The 21,541-nt window shown below is 46.9% G+C and overlaps 1 protein-coding gene across 1 annotated transcript in view; it reads left to right on the forward strand.

The window, feature by feature from the left end:
- agap1 (ArfGAP with GTPase domain, ankyrin repeat and PH domain 1) overlaps window positions 1-21,541 on the forward strand; it is a 173,728-nt gene that overhangs the window by 38,199 nt on the left and 113,988 nt on the right. The window contains 3 exon segments of the mRNA XM_041888884.2: window positions 14,105-14,163; window positions 14,546-14,633; window positions 18,651-18,665. Coding sequence (XP_041744818.2) covers window positions 14,105-14,163; window positions 14,546-14,633; window positions 18,651-18,665 — 162 coding nt within the window.

Raw genomic sequence — 21,541 nt, forward strand, 5'->3', positions numbered from 1 at the left:
CGGACAATCTGTCAGACAGCAGGAGAGCTGCTGCTGCAGCATCTCAAACAGTAAATGCATCGGCAACGGAAGGCAGGCCTCATCAGCGCGTCACACCCCACTTTGCGATGAGCTGGAGGCAGTATGCATTTTGAAAACATAAACTTAATTGTTTGAAGCCTGAACAGTTTACTATGTATTGTGAGGCAAGTCTTACCTTGCTTCCAAGTAGCCTAGCTGAAATCAGACCATATTCGTGGAGGCAATTATTTAATATCAACTTTCTTTCATTGTCCAGTAGCCAAAGGAACAATCCTAGTCATATAAGCAACCCATGCTAATTGTTGCATATTAGATCTCCCCTCTTTCTAAATTCCCAACTGATATTTTCATCTCTGCCACATGAAACCGCTCGCAGGGGCAGCTGCCCTTTTGATGACAAACATTCGCGCGTAGCTTACTGCCTTGTGCTCATTGCTGCGCTTATATTGTGAAGAACTAATAGTTGATCAACATTTTCAAATGTTCTGATCTGTTGCATCTGACTCATCACTTTTTAACCTTCTGTATGTAGCCTAGGCTACTGGTTGGATGAATTTGGGATCTATTGTCCCACAACTGTTTGGAATAGGCCATTTCTTTCTCAACAAGCTGACCAATAGAATAGGTAAACCTTTCTACTATGGGGGATAGTAGATTGAAATAGGCTAGTGATTTTGCTGTTCGTTACTTGTCTTGTTGGCTGAGGAAAAGTTCAATGTGGACAGTTATTCTAACATCTTCAAAGTACAGATAAGAATTTGGAAGGACCGCACATCGTTCATCATTGCACCCTCCACTTCTGTTAATATGAATGACCATCATCTAAATGTGATTTCTGTCATTCTGAGCACTGTGGGTGGACGCCCTAATCATATGGGTCTGGTAAATTTCTTAAATGTCCGGTAAATTAAAATGCTGCCGGTCAAATGTCCGGCGCCACATTTTCCAAACAAACCCTGGTGTGTGTGTGTGTGTGTGTGTGTGTGTGTCAGTCACACTAAAAGAACCATACTGCATAATCTAGGATGGACACATTAGATTCCTTACCTTCTGTTAGCAGCCATTGCCACATTTGTTTCATGTTAATGACTCATTAACAGAGTGCTGAGTGGCAAGTTCCCCTTCCTTTGTGTGTGTGTCGGCTGTGGAACACACACCAGTGAGAGCCACAGCTGGTGTGTGTATGGTGACAGGGTAAAGGGAAGGACTCTGGCAGTCAGACACTAAGTGGGTGTGGTGACAAGGCGGCGTGATGGTTGATCTTGGTTGATGGATTGATTCGGTGCAGGTGGACTTCTGTAGCTCAGTGGTTCACACACATATATGGGCTGGGAATGCTCTCTTCATTTTCTGCTGACCCACCAAATCAACATAATGTTAATAGCCTTGACCCTGGAGGCATTTCCCAGTTCAGCTCTCCTCTTGCCACAGTCGCAGGTCAGTGAAGGGGGTAGTTGGTGAATGGAATGCTAAGATAGGCTAGCTAGGTAGTCAATGCAGGTGTAAGTACTCATGACTAATGCTCTGTACCTGTGTATCATGTTGGCATACAGGGCTAATGCTCTGTACCAGTGTATCATGTTGGCATACAGGGCTAATGCTCTGTACCAGTGTATCATGTTGGCATACAGGGCTAATGCTCTGTACCAGTGTATCATGTTGGCATACAGGGTTAATGCTCTGTACCAGTGTATCATGTTGGCATACAGGGCTAATGCTCTGTACCAGTGTATCATGTTGGCATACAGGGCTAATGCTCTGTACCAGTGTATCATGTTGCATACAGGGCTAATGCTCTGTACCAGTGTATCATGTTGCATACAGGGCTAATGCTCTGTACCAGTGTATCATGTTGGCATACAGGGCTAATGCTCTGTACCAGTGTATCATGTTGGCAGACAGGGCTAATGCTCTGTACCAGTGTATCATGTTGGCATACAGGGCTAATGCTCTGTACCAGTGTATCATGTTGGCATACAGGGCTAATGCTCTGTACCAGTGTATCATGTTGGCATACAGGGCTAATGCTCTGTACCAGTGTATCATGTTGCATACAGGGCTAATGCTCTGTACCAGTGTATCATGTTGGCATACAGGGCTAATGCTCTGTACCAGTGTATCATGTTGGCATACAGGGCTAATGCTCTGTACCAGTGTATCATGTTGCATACAGGGCTAATGCTCTGTACCAGTGTATCATGTTGGCATACAGGGCTAATGCTCTGTACCAGTGTATCATGTTGGCATACAGGGCTAATGCTCTGTACCAGTGTATCATGTTGGCATACAGGGCTAATGCTCTGTACCAGTGTATCATGTTGGCATACAGGGCTAATGCTCTGTACCAGTGTATCATGTTGCATACAGGGCTAATGCTCTGTACCAGTGTATCATGTTGGCATACAGGGCTAATGCTCTGTACCAGTGTATCATGTTGCATACAGGGCTAGTCAGTCATGTAGCTGGTTAGTCAAGTGGCTACTAGCCATTCCTTTACTGGGAGCCACCGGGGTACTGGAACGGCATTGGCTGGTCCCCCAGCTCTGAAAACAGGATGCAGCTATAACAACATCCCATCTGTCAGCGAGGGCCCGGTCCAGAGATGAGGGGCGAACAGAACACAGCCAGCCAGCTAGCCCCCCTAACCACAGACCAGGGTACCAGGGCAACAATACACCCCTGTGTACCAGCCGGCCAATAGGGACCTCTCTTACTGGATTCTTTCCAGTCCCGCTGGTGTCTGACGGGTCTGACCAATCCCAATGGACCATCAGACAGAGGCGGGGTTAGGAAGGGGTACACTGACTTATTTAGATGTTTTACACATCAGAACGGAGGAGGGAGGGAGGGAGGGAGGGAGGGAGTGGTTGGGATGATGAAGATGGGTTATGTTGTCGTCATCATGTGTTACCTATCCCAATGATTCTCAACTCCGGGACCCATCAAATGCTTTCAGAACTCTTTTGTGGTCCACTAAATTGATGCAATAGACGAGTCTCTTGCCCACAACCCCCAATCAAGTCATGAGTAACTTCTGTAGCGGTGCTACACAGCTCAACATCTGAGATGGTTGAAAAATGTTAGAGGAAATGACACCTGCTGTCCCCAGTCACTAGTGATGTGGAGAGGGAGACTGGACTAGACTGATGGGTCGGGATAACGTCTGCAAATATGGTCCACAGCCTTCCCATAACCACGTGTCTTTGAAAGCACCTCTCTGGTACTCAAGGCATTAATTCATAGTGTACGGTGTCTTCAGACCCTCTTTTCTGTGTTGTGGCTCTCAGCACTCTGAGAAGAACTGGGATTATCTGTAGTGTCTGTCTGCCTGAAGTGTAGTGTCTGTCTGCCTGAAGTGTAGTGTCTGTCTGCCTGAAGTGTAGTGTCTGTCTGCCTGTAGTGTAGTGTCTGTCTGCCTGTAGTGTAGTGTCTGTCTGCCTGTAGTGTAGTGTCTGTCTGCCTGTAGTGTAGTGTCTGTCTGCCTGTAGTGTAGTGTCTGTCTGCCTGTAGTGTAGTGTCTGTCTGCCTGTAGTGAAGTGTCTGCCTGTAGTGTAGTGTCTGTCTGCCTGTAGTGAAGTGTCTGCCTGTAGTGTAGTGTCTGTCTGCCTGTAGTGAAGTGTCTGCCTGTAGTGTAGTGTCTGCCTGTAGTGTCTGCCTGTAGTGTCTGTCTGCCTGTAGTGTAGTGTCTGTCTGTCTGCCTGTAGTGTAGTGTAGTGTATGTCTGCCTGTAGTGTAGTGTCTGTCTGCCTGTAGTGAAGTGTCTGCCTGTAGTGTCTGCCTGTAGTGTCTGTCTGCCTGTAGTGTAGTGTAGTGTCTGTCTGTCTGCCTGTAGTGTAGTGTAGTGTCTGTCTGCCTGTAGTGTAGTGTCTGTCTGCCTGTAGTGAAGTGTCTGCCTGTAGTGTCTGCCTGTAGTGTCTGTCTGCCTGTAGTGTAGTGTAGTGTCTGTCTGTCTGCCTGTAGTGTAGTGTAGTGTATGTCTGCCTGTAGTGTAGTGTCTGTAGTGTAGTGTCTGTCTGCCTGTAGTGTAGTGTCTGTCTGCCTGTAGTGAAGTGTCTGTCTGCCTGTAGTGTCTGCCTGTAGTGTCTGCCTGTAGTGTCTGCCTGTAGTGTCTGTCTGCCTGTAGTGTAGTGTAGTGTCTGCCTGTAGTGTAGTGTAGTGTCTGTCTGCCTGTAGTGTAGTGTAGTGTCTGTCTGTCTGCCTGTAGTGTAGTGTCTGTCTGTCTGTAGTGTAGTGTCTGTCTGCCTGTAGTGAAGTGTCTGTCTGCCTGTAGTGAAGTGTCTGTCTGCCTGTAGTGTAGTGTCTGTCTGTCTGTCTGTAGTGTAGTGTCTGTCTGCCTGTAGTGAAGTGTCTGTCTGTCTGTAGTGTAGTGTCTGTCTGCCTGTAGTGTAGTGTAGTGTCTGTCTGTCTGCCTGTAGTGTAGTGTCTGTCTGTCTGTAGTGTAGTGTCTGTCTGCCTGTAGTGAAGTGTCTGTCTGTCTGTAGTGTAGTGTCTGTCTGTCTGTAGTGTAGTGTCTGTCTGCCTGTAGTGTACAGTCGTGGTCAAAAGTTTTGAGAATGACACAAGTATTGGTCTTCACAAAGTTTGCTGCTTCAGTGTTTTTAGATATTTTTGTCAGGTGTTACTATGGTATACTGAAGTATAATTACAAGCATTCCATAAGTGTCAAAGGCTTTTATTGACAATTACATTAAATTTATGCAAAGAGTAAATATTCGCAGTGTTGACCCTTCTTTTTCAAGACCTCTGCAATCCGCCCTGGCATGCTGTCAATTAACTTCTGGGCCACATCCTGACTGATGGCAGCCCATTCTTGCATAATCAATGCTTGGAGTTTGTCAGAATTTGTGGGGTTTTGTTTGTCCACCCGCCTCTTGAGGATTGACCACAAGTTCTCAATGGGATTAAGGTCTGAGGAGTTTCCTGGCCATGGACCCAAAATGTCGATGTTTTGTTCCCAGAGCCACTTAGTTACCACTTTTGCCTTATGGCAAGGTGCTCCATCATGCTGGAAAAGGCATTGTTCGTCACATTTACATTTACATCATTTAGCAGATGCTCTTATCCAGAGCGACTTACAAATTGGTGCATTCAATTTATGATAGCCAGTGGGACAACCACCTTTTTTTTAATAGGGGGTGGGGGAAGAAGGATTACTTTATACTATTCCAGGTATTCCTTAAAGAGGTAGGGTTTCAAGTGTCTTCAGAAGGTGGTCAGTGACTCCGCTGTCCTGGCGTCGTGGGGGAGCTTGTTCCACCATTGGGGTGCCAGAGCAGCGAATAGTTTTGACTGGGCTGAGTGGGAACTGTGCTTCCGTAGAGGTAGGGGGGCTAGCAGGCCAGAGGTGGATGAACGTAGTGCCCTCGTTTGGGTGTAGGGTCTGATCAGAGTCTTAAGGTAAGGAGGTGCCGTTCCCCTCACAGCTCCGTAGGCAAGCACCATGGTCTTGTAGTAGATGCGAGCCTCAACTGGAAGCCAGTGGAGTGTGCGGAGGAGTGGGGTGACATGAGATAACTTGGGAAGGTTCAACACCAGACGGGCTGCAGCGTTCTGGATAAGTTGTAGGGGTTTAATGGCACAGGCAGGGAGCCCAGCCAACAGCGAGTTGCAGTAATCCAGACGGGAGATGACAAGTGCCTGGATTAGGACCTGTGCCGCTTTCTGTGTAAGGTAGTGTCGTACTCTGCGAATGTTGTAAAGCATGAACCTGCAGGATCGGGTCACCGCTTTGATGTTAGCGGAGAACGACAGGGTGTTGTCCAGGGTCACACCAAGGTTCTTTGCACGCTGGGAGGAGGACACAATGGAGTTGTCAACTGTGATGGCAAGATCATGGAGCGGTCAGTCCTTCCCCGGGAGGAAGAGCAGCTCCGTCTTGCCGAGGTTCAGCTTGAGGTGGTGATCCGACATCCACACTGATATGTCTGCCAGACATGCAGAGATGCGATTCGCCACCTGGTTATCAGAAGGGGGAAAGGAGAAAATGTATTGTGGGTCGTCTGCGTAGCAATGATAGGAGAGACCATGTGAGGATATGACAGAGCCAAGTGACTTGGTGTATAGAGAGAATAGGAGAGGGCCTAGAACTGAGCCCTGGGGGACACCAGTGGTGAGAGCACGTGGTGCGGAGACAGATTCTCGCCACGCCACCTGGTAGGAGCGACCTGTCAGGTAGGACGCAATCACCAAACTGTTCTTGGATGGTAGGGAGAAGTTGCTCTCGGAGGATGTGTTGGTACCATTCTTTATTCATGGCTGTGTTCTTAGGCAAAATTGTGAGTGAGCCCACTCCCTTGGCTGAGAAGCAACCCCACACATGAATGGTCTCAGGATGCTTTACTGTTGACATGACACAGGACTGATGGTAGCGCTCACCTTGTCTTCTCCGGACAAGCTTTTTTCCGGATGCCCCAAACAATCAGAAAGGGGATTCATCAGAGAAAATGACTTTACCCCAGTCCTCAGCAGTCCAAACCCTGTACCTTTTGCAGAATATCAGTCTGTCCCTGATGTTTTTCCTGGAGAGAAGTGGCTTCCTCGCTGCCCTTCTTGACACCAGGCCATCCTCCAAAAGTCTTCGCCTCACTGTGCGTGCAGATGCACTCACACCTGCCTGCTGCCATTCCTGAGCAAGCTCTGCACTGGTGGTGCCCCGATCCCGCAGCTGAATCAACTTTAGGAGACGGTCCTGGTGCTTGCTGGACTTTCTTGGGCGCCCTGACGCCGCCTTCACAACAATTGAACCTCTCTCCTTGAAGTTCTTGATGAATGGTTGATTTAGGTGCAATCTTACTAGCAGCAATATCCTTGCCTGTGAAGCCCTTTTTGTGCAAAGTAATGATGATGGCACGTGTTTCCTTGCAGGTAACCATGGTTAACAGAGGAAGAACAATGATTTCAAGCACCACCCTCCTTTTAAAGCTTCCAGTCTGTTATTCTAACTCAATCAGCATGACAGAGTGATCTCCAGCCTTGTCCTCGTCAACACTCTCACCTGTGTTAACGAGAGAATCACTGGTCCTTTTGTGGCAGGCTGAAATGCAGTGGAAATGTTTTTTTGGGATTAAGTTCATTTTCATGGCAAAGAGGGACTTTGCCATTAATTGCAATTCATCTGATCATTCTTCATAACATTCTGGAGTATATGCAAATTGCCATCATCAAAATTGAGGCAGCAGACTTTGAAAATTTATATTTGTGTCATTCTCAAAACTTTTGACCACGACAGCAGTGTAGTGTCTGTCTGTAGTGTAGTGTCTGCCTGTAGTGTAGGGGTGGGCGATATGAGCTAAAATTCATATCACGATATTTTCCACTGTCCAGACGATATCGATATGATATCACGATATATGACGTAAAAAAATATGAATCACATTTTAATATCCCTTCTTGGTTAAATTATATTAGTTAAGGAAAAATATGTATTTGAACCTTATATAACCAGAAAGAGTGAGGCATTGGACCGTATGGACCTGAAAAGTTTTTATTTGTATTGTGCAAACATGCATTCCGTAAACATGAGGTAGGTAGGCCTATATATATATATATATATATAAATTAGATATTAAGTAAAATTAAATAAAAAATAACAGGAGATAAAGAAAATAAGGTAATTACAAATTCAAATACGTGTGTTTGTTTTGGCTACGGTCCGTAGATATGTAAAAAACTAACCGTTTGAAACTAAACCTTTCAAGCCTCAACCATCAATTATCAACAATATCAACAAATCTTCACTAGAACTTTCTTCACAAGTTCCGTGCCAGGAATACCAGCATGTTGACTGTTTCTGGCTTTAGTGCTGCCCTGTGACATGTCACCACATTGCCCCCAGTGCTGAATGCCCTCTCAGAGGGGGCACTTGTGGCAGGGATGCATAAGTATTTCTTTGCCAGACAACTCACACGTGGAAAATTAGATCCGTGAAATCGCCACCACTCCAAAGGATCAGACTCGCTGTCTGCTGCCGTTGCCAGAATGTAGCTATTCAGCTCTTGCTCAATGATCTGCCTCTCTGAACATGAGGCAGGTGCACTGCTGGTCTGCTTAAAGAAGCTCCCAAGGCTCTTCTTGGGCTTCTTGCCTGATTGATGAGCAGTGGAAGCTTCTTTCTCCCTGTCAGTGTGATCCTCTGCAAGAGACGATTTTCCCAGGGCTGTGTTCTCCACCAGGAGGGCTTCGGTCTCTGAGGCAGCTCTCACCTTAAAAAATGAAAATAATTAAACTTTATTTGTATAGCACCTTTCATACATAAAATGCAGCCCAAAGTGCTTTACATTTGAAGCAATAAAACAAGAACAAATGAATAAATACCTTAATGTCCTCCAGTTTCTCAGCGGACATGTACCTGGTCTTGAACCTTGGATCTAGAAAGGTAGCCATGGAGAGCAGCTCATCTGTTGCAGGGTCAGTGTACTTGTTATTCAAGTAATCAAGAACCTTGATCTTGATCTCTTTGGTCAGTTCTGTATCGTCCTTGCTCAGATTTAGAACCTCTGCATTTAACAGATTGATGACAGGCTTCAAATAGGACACGCTCACATACGCTTCTCCTGACAGGGCATCTGTAAAGTCCTGGAGTGGCTTCAGTGCTGCTGTGACTGATTCCAAGACCTGGATGTCTTGCCAGGTAGGTACAAGGTGCCGTGTCTTTTGTCCCCTGCCAGGACCTGTGTAATGGCCTTTTCCTGCTCCAGGACTCTTTCCATCATTTTCAGACGAGATCCCCACCTTGTCGGAGATTCTGTGATGAGCTTGTGCAGGGGCAGGCTTAGTTCATTCTGTGCTGTCATCAGGGCCTTCTGCTTTTTCCAGCTGTATGAGAACGTGCTAACCACCTTTTTGCAAACCCCTGTGGCCCGGGAAATCGCACACCCCTGTGGCCCGGGAGCGTTTTGGACACTCCTCTCTGGAAATTGGGAATAAGAAATCAAAATAATAGGGTGAAAAATAATCGAATCACAATACAATAATAATTAATAATAATGCATTTTTATATAGAAATCACAATACAATATAACTTTTAATCTTTGTTTGAGGATTTACGGCATTTACATTCAACTGTTACACATTTTACAAATCTGATGTGCTTAGATTTAGCCTACGGTACATGGCTGATGTGAGCTGTATTTTTTCTTAATAATAAGCATCATACAGGGTAGGCCTAGGCTACAGTCCTGAAACTTACCAATAGCATTGTGCAGCCTGTGTCCGAAACATCCAAGGTTTGCCCACTTGTTCAGCTGCAATGCCTTGATCATGTTCGATCCGCTGTCGGTCGTCATACAAACTTGACGCGACTCTTTTAATCCCCAGGACGACAGTATGTCCCTCAGCCCACCTGCAATTAGGCATTTTTGGCTAAAATATTTGCGGCTCGGGATCTCATATCTTGGGTCCAGAGTTTGAATCAACTTTCTGAACCCCTCTTTCTCCACAGTTTGAATCGGTACCATGTCCTTCGCTATGTGATTTGTAATCGCAGCTGTGATGTCTATCCATTTTTTGCTCGTCTTCTCATAGCAAGTACCGGCAGCAAATGATGATATAATTGATTGTTGAGTGCGAGTCTGGCTTGTCTTCGGGCGAGCTCCTGGGCTTACTGTCTCACGCATTCTGGTGCATTGTTCATACTCACGGACATGTATGTTTTTTAAGTGATTGAACAGGTTGGTCGTGTTTCCACCTTTTGCTAAGACAACACGACGACACAACTTGCATAGGGTAGTGTTTTGGTCGGGTCGGAGATTTTAAAGCCAAACCAGTTCCAAACAACAGAGGTGCCCCCCTTTCTTCTTAACCAATTTATCCTCCTGCTCTTGAGCAACATCAATTTCTGTGTTTTCGCTCATCCTGGATTGTAAAGTTTTCCCCCAATAGTTAACCTGCCTCCTAACTGCAGCTGCCTGCACACTTCTTTGTTGCTAGCACTACATGCGTGCAACAAGTGCATGCGACGTGCGCTCATAAAAATAGGTCAACATATTAACATACATTCTTTTATTCGTAAGAACCAAGAAAGGTTGGATAAAAAAAAAAAAAAAGATGTAGCTACTTAGTACTATCACTCAGTTGAAATTTGGAACAAAAAAATATTGATGCAAAATTCGAATTTATGAATTCTGAATAAATCGCGGTATCCATGATATTGCTAAATCCATATCATGGCGCGGCACAATACCGGTTTTTACTATCAAACCGGTATATCGCCCACTCCTACTGTAGTGTAGTGTCTGCCTGTAGTGTCTGCCTGTAGTGTAGTGTCTGCCTGTAGTGTAGTGTCTGCCTGTAGTGTAGTGCAGTGTAGTGTCTGCCTGTAGTGTCTGTCTGCCTGTAGTGTAGTGTCTGCCTGCCTGTAGTGTAGTGTCTGCCTGTAGTGTCTGCCTGTAGTGTAGTTTCTGTCTGCCTGTAGTGTAGTGCAGTGTCTGTCTGCCTGTAGTGTATTGTCTGCCTGTAGTGTAGTGTATTGTCTGCCTGTAGTGTAGTGTCTGCCTGTAGTGTAGTGTCTGCCTGTAGTGTAGTGTCTGCCTGTAGTGTATTGTCTGTCTGCCTGTGGTGTAGTGTCTGTCTGTAGTGCCTGCTTGTAGTGTAGTGTCTGCCTGTAGTGTAGTGTCTGTCTGCCTGTAGTGTAGTGTCTGTCTGCCTGTGGTGTAGTGTCTGTCTGTAGTGTCTGCTTGTAGTGTAGTGAATGCCTGTAGTGTAGTGTCTGCCTGTAGTGTAGTGAATGCCTGTAGTGTAGTGAATGCCTGTAGTGTAGTGTCTGCCTGTAGTGTAGTGTATGCCTGCCTGTAGTGTCTGCCTGCCTGTAGTGTAGTGTAGTGTCTGCCTGTGGTGTAGTGTCTGCCTGTAGTGTAGTGTTTTCCTGTAGTGTAGTGTCTGCCTGTAGTGTCTGCCTGTAGTGTAGTGTCTGCCTGTAGTGTAGTGTCTGCCTGTAGTGTAGTGTCTGCCTGTAGTGTAGTGTCTGCCTGTAGTGTAGTGTCTGTCTGTAGTGTCTGCCTGTAGTGTAGTGTCTGCCTGTAGTGTATGCCTGTAGTGTAGTGTATGCCTGTAGTGTAGTGTCTGCCTGTAGTGTTCTGCCTGTAGTGTAGTGTCTGCCTGTAGTGTAGTGTCTGCCTGTAGTGTATGCCTGTAGTGTCTGCCTGTAGTGTAGTGTCTGCCTGTAGTGTAGTGTATGCCTGTAGTGTAGTGTATGCCTGTAGTGTAGTGTCTGCCTGTAGTGTAGTGTCTGCCTGTAGTGTAGTGTAGTGTCTGCCTGTAGTGTAGTGTCTGCCTGTAGTGTCTGCCTGACAGATTTTCCCTGATGAATTAGTAACACTAACACAGGTCCAAATGGAGACCTAAATGGAACAGGGTTGTTTCTGGTCCTCAGTCCTGTCTGATGGTGGGGAGATGTGACCTACTTACCCCCAGCAAGGTAACACACTGGGGTGTCTAGAGAAAGGGAAGGGCTTAATGGTGTACTGTGGGTATGTGTGGTTCAGATGGTAGAGCATGTGTGTTTCAGATGGTAGAGCATGGCGCCTGCAACACCAAGGGTCATGGGTTCGTTTCCCGCTGGGGGCCACCCATACATAAACATGTATGCATGCATGGCTAAGTCACTTTGGATAAAAGCGTCTGCTAAATGGCATCATATTAACACAGGACTGTTGTTGTTCTGTGTGGGATTATAAAAAGGATGAAGAGAGTCCTTTATAGAATGACTAGATATTATATGTGTCAGGTCAGCTCCTTCCAGGGGAACACTGGGAAGATTGACAGGATGGCCCTGATAAAACAGAGTAACTAACAGGGATTTGTGTGTGAGTTAGGTGTGTGTCTGTGTTGCGTGTTCTACAGTATCTGCTGTAATGCTGTCACATCGAGAGGAGAGGAGAGGAGAGGAGAGGAGAGGGATGAGAGTCTATTCCCCCCACGCATTACTACACTCACTGCAATTATAGATGACAACACACTGTTTCAGCCACGCCACCCACGCTCATTTAGCAATCACTCACACATGCACCACCCATTATTACAGTCAAGTCAACAGATGATATCTGTAAACAGCTGAGGGGGAAGTGGAGTAATGTACACAACACCTGCAGAACAGAGCAGAGCAGAGCAGAGCAGAACAGAGCAGAACAGAGCAGAACAGAGCAGAGCAGAGCAGAGCAGAGCAGATCAGAGCAGAGCAGAGCAGAGCAGATCAGAGCAGAGCAGAACCGAGCAGAACCGAGCAGAGCAGAGCAGAGCAGAACAGAGCAGATCAGAGCAGAACAGAGCAGAGCCGAACAGAGCAGAGCCGAACAGAACAGAGCAGAACCGAGCAGAGCAGAGCAGAACCGAGCAGAGCAGAGCAGAACAGAGCAGAGTGGATCAGAGTAGAGCCCACATCTCCAGTTAGTCCGTTAGCCTTAATAACAGACACTAGTGTAAGGACAGTTGGCATTAGAATGCATCGTTTGGAATGACTAGCTCCACCCCTAACCCTCTCGCCTCTATGGGTCTAAGCCACACCCACATCCCCTCTGACTGGTGCTTTGGTTAGCCTGGTTCCTCCTGAAAGATTCATTCTAGCAATAACTGTGTGCTGCCAGAGAATGGCCCTGCCAGTGCCACAGCGGTGAGCCAAGATGGAGCTCAGTGGCTCCAACAGAGCCAGTCGCAGAGCAGCTGGTGTGATATTAAATATTAAGAGTGCGACCGGCTCCACCGCGGGCCTGCTGCTTTTGTTTGGCAGCCATGCTGGGCCTCTGATGGATAATAAGACCTGGGCCCAGTCAGGCTAATGGGCCTCACAACTAGGGAGATATTACACCTAGCCTCAGAGCCTGGGAGATGTTACACCTAGCGGGTAGCCTGGGAGATATTACTAGCCAGTAGCCTCAGAGCCTGGGAGATGTTACACCTAGCGGGTAGCCTGGGAGATATTACTAGCATTAGCCTCAGAGCCTGGGAGATGTTACACCTAGCGGGTAGCCTGGGAGATATTACTAGCCAGTAGCCTCAGAGCCTGGGAGATGTTACACCTAGCGGGTAGCCTGGGAGATATTACTAGCATTAGCCTCAGAGCCTGGGAGATGTTACACCTAGCGGGTAGCCTGGGAGATATTACTAGCCAGTAGCCTCAGAGCCTGGGAGATGTTACACCTAGCGGGTAGCCTGGGAGATATTACTAGCATTAGCCTCAGAGCCTGGGAGATGTTACACCTAGCGGGTAGCCTGGGAGATATTACTAGCATTAGCCTCAGAGCCTGGGAGATGTTACACCTAGCGGGTAGCCTGGGAGATATTACTAGCATTAGCCTCAGAGCCTGGGAGATGTTACACCTAGCGGGTAGCCTGGGAGATATTACTAGCCAGTAGCCTCAGAGCCTGGGAGATGTTACACCTAGCGGGTAGCCTGGGAGATATTACTAGCCAGTAGCCTCAGAGCCTGGGAGATGTTACACCTAGCGGGTAGCCTGGGAGATATTACTAACCAGTAGCCTCACAGGCAGGGAGATGTTACACCTAGCGGGTAGCCTGGGAGATATTACTAGCCAGTAGCCTCAGAGCCTGGGAGATGTTACACCTAGCGGGTAGCCTGGGAGATATTACTAGCCAGTAGCCTCACAGGCAGGGAGATGTTATACCTTGCCATGCAGACCATCACACCTAGCCAGTTGCCTGTTAGCCGATACCACACACATCTACTATGGGCAGCATTTTCAGGATTGGTTAAGCTGGTACGGTAGAGTTGTTCAGTGTTGTGTAGTGGACCATCGGTCTTGTTGACTTGCTGTTCAGTGTGTATGTACAGCTGACATGCTCTACTGAAGACATCCACTCAGACCAGACAGGAAGTATCTCAGAGAGGATGCGGCTATCCTAGCTGTCATCTTTAATGATACGCTCCTATCCTCCCCGAAGTCTCCCCCCCCCCTCTTCTCGTTTATCTCTGCTTGTCTTCTTTCTCCCTGTTAGTGAGTGACTACTGAGCAGGAACAGATTGGAACCCTTGTTGCTGTGACATCTGAAGGGCATAGATCTTACAGCTGGCAGACTTCTGATGTCGTGTGTGTGTACCGTTGACTGACAGGCTTCTCTCTCTTTGTTACAGACGCCTTCGTGAACAGCCAGGAGTGGACCCTGAGCCGATCGGTACCAGAACTCAAAGTGGTGAGTCTGAAATTGGATACACCTAGGCTTGCCATGCAGACCATCACACCTAGCCAGTTGCATGTTAACCGATACCACACACACCTACTATGGGCAGCACCAGTGGAAAAAGGGAAGGGGTCTGAATACTTTCCCGAATGCACTGTATATGCACACACAGACCAGGAATGAGGTGAAAACTTGAAGCAGAATAACATTGCCTTTCTCTATATTCCATATTCTCAATCTGTATTCATGTATGCATCTGAGGCAGTCTTCCTCTGAAGCTCTTCTCAGCTTTATCCACTGCAGCACAACCATTCTGATTATTACAAGCCAAAGTAGAAGATATGCAAAACCAGGAAACAACCTCACTTCCCTGTTCTTCTTCTTCCTCCCCCAGGGCATTGTGGGTAACCTGGCCAGTGGGAAGTCTGCGCTGGTCCACAGGTACCTGACAGGAACATACGTCCAGGAGGAATCTCCAGAAGGTAGGACCATGCGCTCTCTACTGCTCACCATGTCTGTATCTGTCTGTTTGTGTCTGTATCTGTCTGTGTGTGTGTGTCTGTATCTGTCTGTGTTTGTGTCTGTGTGTTTGTGTCTGTATCTGTCTGTGTGTCTGTATCTGTTTGTGTCTGTATCTGTCTGTGTCTGTGTCTCTGTCTGTGTCTGTCTGTGTCTGTTTGTGTCTGTGTCTGTGTGTGTCTGTGGATGACTCTGAAATAGCACCCTATGCACTACATTTGACCAGGCTCTCTGGTTGAAAGTAGGGCACTAACTAGGGAATAGGGTTCCGTTTCAGACGCAGACCATGTCTATGTCAGAGCCAATAGCAGTGTGCTTGGTTAGGAAAAGCTTCCTAGAAAGCCTTAACAAATTCACCATGGTGCCGCGCTAATGCTTAATTAAAGTGCCTGCTTAACCCAACTACCCAGCGACAAAGAGCTGGAGAGAGCAGTATGTTTGTCCTGAAGCTAGTGTTCTCTCCCTGTTACCTCTCCTCAAGCTAAGCCTGAGGGGCTCCTCTCCTCCACACCAGGCTGCATCTCAATAGTCCACAGTGTCCTCTCCTCCACACCAGGCTGCATCTCAATAGTCCACAGTGTCCTCTCCTCCACACCAGGCTGCATCTCAATAGTCCACAGTGTCCTCTCCTCCACACCAGGCTGCATCTCAATAGTCCACAGTGTCCTCTCCTCTACACCAGGCTGCATCTCAATAGTCCACAGTGTCCTCTCCTCTACACCAGGCTGCATCTCAATAGTCCACAGTGTCCTCTCCTCCACACCAGGCTGCATCTCAATAGTCCACAGTGTCCTCTCCTCTACACCAGGCTGCATCTCAATAGTCCACAGTGTCCTCTCCTCCACACCAGGCTGCATCTCAATAGTCCACAGTGTCCTCTCCGCCACACCAGGCTGCATCTCAATAGTCCACAGTGTCCTCTCCTCCACACCAGGCTGCATCTCAATAGTCCACAGTGGCCTCCTTTAATCATCTCCTCTGCTCTGGTTCAGCTGCAGTAGTCTGAAAGAAGTGGGCAGGTACCGGTCAGTTACATGATAGTCATCTATCGTATTGTTCTCACCTCTCCTGTGGTTTCATATCAATGCAGATGAAGGAAAGGAGATTAGTAGAGGAAGCCACCAGACATGATTGAGATGCATCCCTTCGTGTAGCGTTAGCGTGTTAGCATCATCAGTACAGTACAGGCCCTGAGGAGACAAACAGCCATACTATGCATCCATTATTGAAGCTAAGAGGAGGCACCCTGCCAGCTCTGCTCGCACACATACGGGAGCCCTCTCTACGCTCTACTTTCAAAGACCTAAGCATGTTCATATTTCAGCACTAACACTAATGTGCCTATGAGTCTGTGTGGAAAACGTTGTCTCATAAATTTACATTTTAGTCATCTAGCAGACGACTTACAGGAGTAATTGTGGTTAAAAGCCTTACTCAAGGGCACGTCGAGAGATTTGTCACCTAGTCGGCTCGGGGATTCGAACCAGCAACCTTTCAGTTACTGGCCCAATGCTCTTAACCGCTAGGCTACCTGCCACCCTATAGATGGGCCTAGATAGTCCTATAGTGGAATAGCATAATTAAATTGAGACACTTACTGGAAGGTTTAACGTTTAAATGCAAGGGTAAAACTGTAGGATGATCTCTGTGTGTCCCACTGTATTTGGCTGTCAGTCGCTCTTCATAGCTGCTAGCTTGAGTCTGTGCATGCCAGTGGCAGGCTAGGGAATAGCCCAGAAAATATGGCAAAACTCAACGGGGTGTTTTTCGCTTCTTTGCCTCTTGATTATAACAGTCAGCTGCCAAGAGAAACACAATCCAGCATTTAAAGAAGGCAGAATAATGTGTTATAGCGAAGCTGAAACGACAAGCCCTAGATCTTTGATCCAGCCAAATTCTTGGCACCGCCGCCCATCTAGGAAGTGTTTCCACCTAAACGAATTTTGGCTCTTTTGATATAATCGTTGCATAACCAATGGCATAAAAAAAGAACAAATCCCTGCTTGATCACACACACTGTTTCTAAAGCCCCTATCTAAAATCTAAAAATGGATGCTCCCAAGACGGTCCCCAATTCTCCTGGTAATTGATTGAGTTGTAGGCTATGTAGTTGCTCCTACTGCCTCGCCTAGTAACCACCTAAACACACAGCCACAGAGCCGCTAACCAGGCCTATTCTTAGTGTGTGGACTGGAGTCTGCAGAGGGAACGGCAGCTAGGCTAAGTACTGACTGCTGTGGTGGTCTCTCAAATCAAATGCTATTTGTCACATGCGCCGAATACAACCTTACCGTGAAATGCTTATTTACAAGCCCTTAACCAACAATGCAGTTCAAGAAATAGAGTTAAGAAAATATTTATTAAATAAAATAAAATAAAAAGTAACACAATAAAATAACAATAACGAGGCTATATATAGGGGGTACCGGTACCGAGTCAATGTGCGGGGGTACAGGTTAGTCGAGGTAATTTGTACATGTCGGTAGGGGTAAAGTGACTATGCATAGATAATAAACAGCTAGTAGCAGCAGTGTAAAAACAAAGAGGGGGGGAGACCCATGCCACATCTTTTCAGTCTCCTGGGGTGGGGAAAAGGTGTTGTCGTGCCCTCTTCATGACTGTCTTGGTGTGTTTGGACCATGATAGTTTGTTGGCGATGTGGACACCAAGGAACTTGAAACTCTCGACCCGCTCCACTACAGCCCCATCGATGTTAATGGAGGCCTGTTCGGCCCTCCTTTTCCTGTAGTCCCAGGTCCCAGGTCCTCTCAGACACAAATAGCTTATGAATGGACACATTCTTATAGGTTATAGGACACCCCATCATGGGAGGCATTAGCAGGGCCCCCCTCAAAGCGGTGTGTGTCTGGGGCCTTGCGGTGTGTGATGGGGCCTTGCAGTACTAGGCTTGAAGAGGTACTAGGTGTGAAAAATGACCTTAAATTGTCCCCCCCCAAAAAAAAAAAACACCAACCCAAACACACCTGGCTCTATTCACAATGTTCTCGCAACGTCACTGCAACGTGCTGGCTGGCATGTTACCACAACGTAAGGGCAAAATGAAGATTGTGTAAAGCAGTATAGTTGTGTGTGAGATTGATGTGAGATTATGTTAGGTCATGTGACATCAGACAGCATCAGATGTGTTTATCATGTTAAAACATTTTAGGAAGCATGCCACCAAAGCTACTATGATCTGTTAAATAACTGCTCTTCTACCACCGACTGACTGACCAGAGATGATGTGAGATGATGTGGTATTCTATGTGATAACCCCACTGCACCCTCCCTACCCCCCTCCTCTCCCAGCTCTAGGCTGTACACTCAACCTGGGATGCTTGGTGTACTCTCTAGCCTCTCTCTGACCTAGGGTGAATTCATGCAATGTCTCTCTCTCTCTCTCTCTCTCTCTCTCTCTCTCTCTCTCTCTCTCTCTCTCTCTCTCTCTCTCTCTCTCTCTGTCTCTGTCTCTGTCTCTGTCTCTGTCTCTGTCTCTGTCTCTGTCTCTCTCTCGCTCTCTCTCTCTCTCTCTCTCTCTCTCTCTCTCTCTCTCTCTCTGTCTCTCGCTCTCTGTCTCTCTCTGTCTCTCTCTCGCTGTCTCTCTCTCGCTGTCTCTCTCTCGCTGTCTCTCTCTCGCTGTCTCTCTCTCTCGGTCTCTGTCTCTCTCTGTCTCTCTCTCGCTCTCTCTGTCTCTCTCTCGCTCTCTCTCTCTCTCTCTCTCTCTCTCTCTCTCTCTCTCTCTCTCTCTCTCTGTCTCTCTGTCTCTCTGTCTCTCTGTCTCTCTGTCTCTCTGTCTCTCTCTGTCTCTCTGTCTCTCTGTCTCTCTGTCTCTCTGTCTCTCTCTCTCTCTCTCTCTCTCTCTCTCTCTCTCTCTCTCTCTCGCTGTGTGTGTTTAATTTGAACTGAGAATATAACTGCCTGCACCTTGGATTAGCTTTTATTTCCTCTCTCTCTCTTTTCTTGGCTGCATTTGTAACTAGCTGACGTGGATGCAGGTAACTATCCTCTTCTCTCATTCTGTCTCCTGTCTGTCTGTGTCTGTGGCCTTTGTGGAATGTTTTCCTCTCTGCTCCAGGGCCTTACCATTTCACAGTAGCAGCTTGATAATAGCTATGGTTGCCCATAATCATTCCAGATAGCACCACAACAATGTAATCTGTAGCTAAAGTGCTACTTTGAATGGCCACAAGCCAGGTATTTTTTCACTTAGACAATCTAGTTTTACAGTCAAGCGGGCATCAAGAGGATGAAGATGAACCTGAGGCTTATCAAGTTGCTGCTGTGCTAACATTTAGCTTGTAGCTTCATGTAGCTAACCCTCTCCATTTCACTCAGTGTCAGTCTGTCAGTCTGTTGTTTAATTTGTGGAGCCACAGCTCGCCCCTTCTCTATATCACACATGGTGTGTCCACTCATTCACTGCTGCCGACACACACACACACACACACACACACACACACACACACACACACACACACACACACACACACACACACACACACACACACACACACTGAGCAACTGACTCAGCAGAGAGAGCCCAGCCGCAGAGCTGCATTGAGGGAACTGATACTTCAATACAACAGAAAACACAACAATGCACCACACTTCCTCAAATGGGGTTCTCTCTGCATACCAGTACCAGGGTGTGTGTATTTAGGTGCATATTTATTATTAGTGAATTTCCATACACATTTTCTTATTTTTCCTGTGCCTGGATGGACTCCACTTGGAGCTGCTTGGAGAGCAGATCAGAGAGGCCCTCTCTCTTCAAGAGGCCCTCGCCAGAGCACTCAAAATACCCACCGTGCTTCAGTCTATAACCAGGCTGTGTCCCCGCCACCTCTTTTCTCCCCCATGCCCCACCCAGCCCTCTGCCTATCTCCCCCCTGAGCAGATTGGAGTAGGCTTCCTTCCATAACCCCACAGCTGGAAAAAGAGCTGGAAAAATACTTTGGGAAGAGCTGCTGCTGTGTGGTGCTGGCAGGCTGACCCATGGCCTAGCCTCTTCCTGTTACCCTGACACACACACACACACACACACACACACACACAGTAAACCATGTCATTATGGGAAACCCTGCCTGACCTGGCCTGGCCTGGCTCGCATTCCAGCCCCCAAACACCACAGATATGGCTAGCACAGGATCTCACACTTAAGACCGGAGGTATTTTAGATGGTCTTTTTGACAGTTAAACGATGTGGAAGTTGACAGGTTGCTAATCACTTTATTTTTAAACATTTTGTGTGTAAAGGTGCGCTTCATGCCAGGCTCACTAAGTTCCCTATAACATGGGGATTCAATGTCTACACTCAAAAGTGTATTTGTATTTCTACTTTAATGGGTGCTAGACCAATGCTCAGACTTTTTAACAAGGGAGTAAAACCCTGTGTTATTGTCTGACTGTGTGTCTAGGGAGTCGGACAGTGTTTTGCAGAAGGTCGTTGATGATGACTCCACATGGTGTGTGTGTCCTGAGACTAAGGTTAGGTCTCAGTGGGCAACACGTTCTGCACAGTGTTCAGTCCGTCCAGGACCAGGCGCCGTTCTCTCTCTTCATCTCTCTCTCTTCATCTCTCTCTCTCTTCTTCTCTCCCTCTCTCGCTCTTCATCCCTCCCTCCCCCCTCTTCATCTCTCCCTCTTCATCTCTCCCTCCCCCTCTTCCTCTCTTCATCTCTCCCTCTCTCTCATCAGTCCTCCTCATCCCTAATATATCAGTCCTCCTCATCCCTAATATATCAATCCTTCTCCATCCCTAATATATCAATCCTTCTCCATCCCTAATATATCAGTCCTCCTCATCCCTAATATATCAATCCTTCTCCATCCCTAATATATCAGTCCTCCTCATCCCTAATATATCAGTCCTCCTCCATCCCTAATATATCAGTCCTCCTCATCCCTAATATATCAGTCCTCCTCCATACCTAATATATCAGTCCTCCTCATCTCTAATATATCAGTCCTCCTCATCCCTAATATATCAGTCCTCCTCCATACCTAATATATCAGTCCTCCTCATCCCTAATATATCAGTCCTCCTCATCTCTAATATATCAGTCCTCCTCATCCCTAATATATCAATCCTCCTCCATCCCTAATATATAAGTCCTCCTCCATCCCTAATATATCAATCCTCCTCATCCCTAATATATCAGTCCTCCTCATCCCTAATATACAGTGGGGGAAAAAAAGTATTTAGTCAGCCACCAATTGTGCAAGTTCTCCCACTTAAAAAGATGAGAGAGGCCTGTAATTTTCATCATAGGTACACGTCAACCATGACAGACAAATTGAGATTTCTTTTCTCCAGAAAATCACATTGTAGGATTTTTAATGAATTTATTTGCAAATTATGGTGGAAAATAAGTATTTGGTCACCTACAAACAAGCAAGATTTCTGGCTCTCACAGACCTGTAACTACTTATTTAAGAGGCTCCTCTGTCCTCCACTCGTTACCTTTATTAATGGCACCAGTTTGAACTTGTTATCAGTATAAAAGACACCTGTCCACAACCTCAAACAGTCACACTCCAAACTCCACTATGGCCAAGACCAAAGAGCTGTCAAAGGACGCCAGAAACAAAATTGTAGACCTGCACCAGGCTGGGAAGACTGAATCTGCAATAGGTAAGCAGCTTGGTTTGAAGAAATCAACTGTGGGAGCAATTATTAGGAAATGGAAGACATACAAGACCACTGATCTGGGGCTCCACGCAAGATCTCACCCCGTGGGGTCAAAATGATCACAAGAACGGTGAGCAAAAATCCCAGAACCACATGGGGGGACTTAGTGAATGACCTGCAGAGAGCTGGGACCAAAGTAACAAAGCCTACCGCCGCCAGGGACTCAAATCCTGCAGTGCC

Source organism: Coregonus clupeaformis, chromosome 35 (genome assembly GCF_020615455.1).
Source record: "Coregonus clupeaformis isolate EN_2021a chromosome 35, ASM2061545v1, whole genome shotgun sequence".
Taxonomy (NCBI): domain Eukaryota; kingdom Metazoa; phylum Chordata; class Actinopteri; order Salmoniformes; family Salmonidae; genus Coregonus; species Coregonus clupeaformis.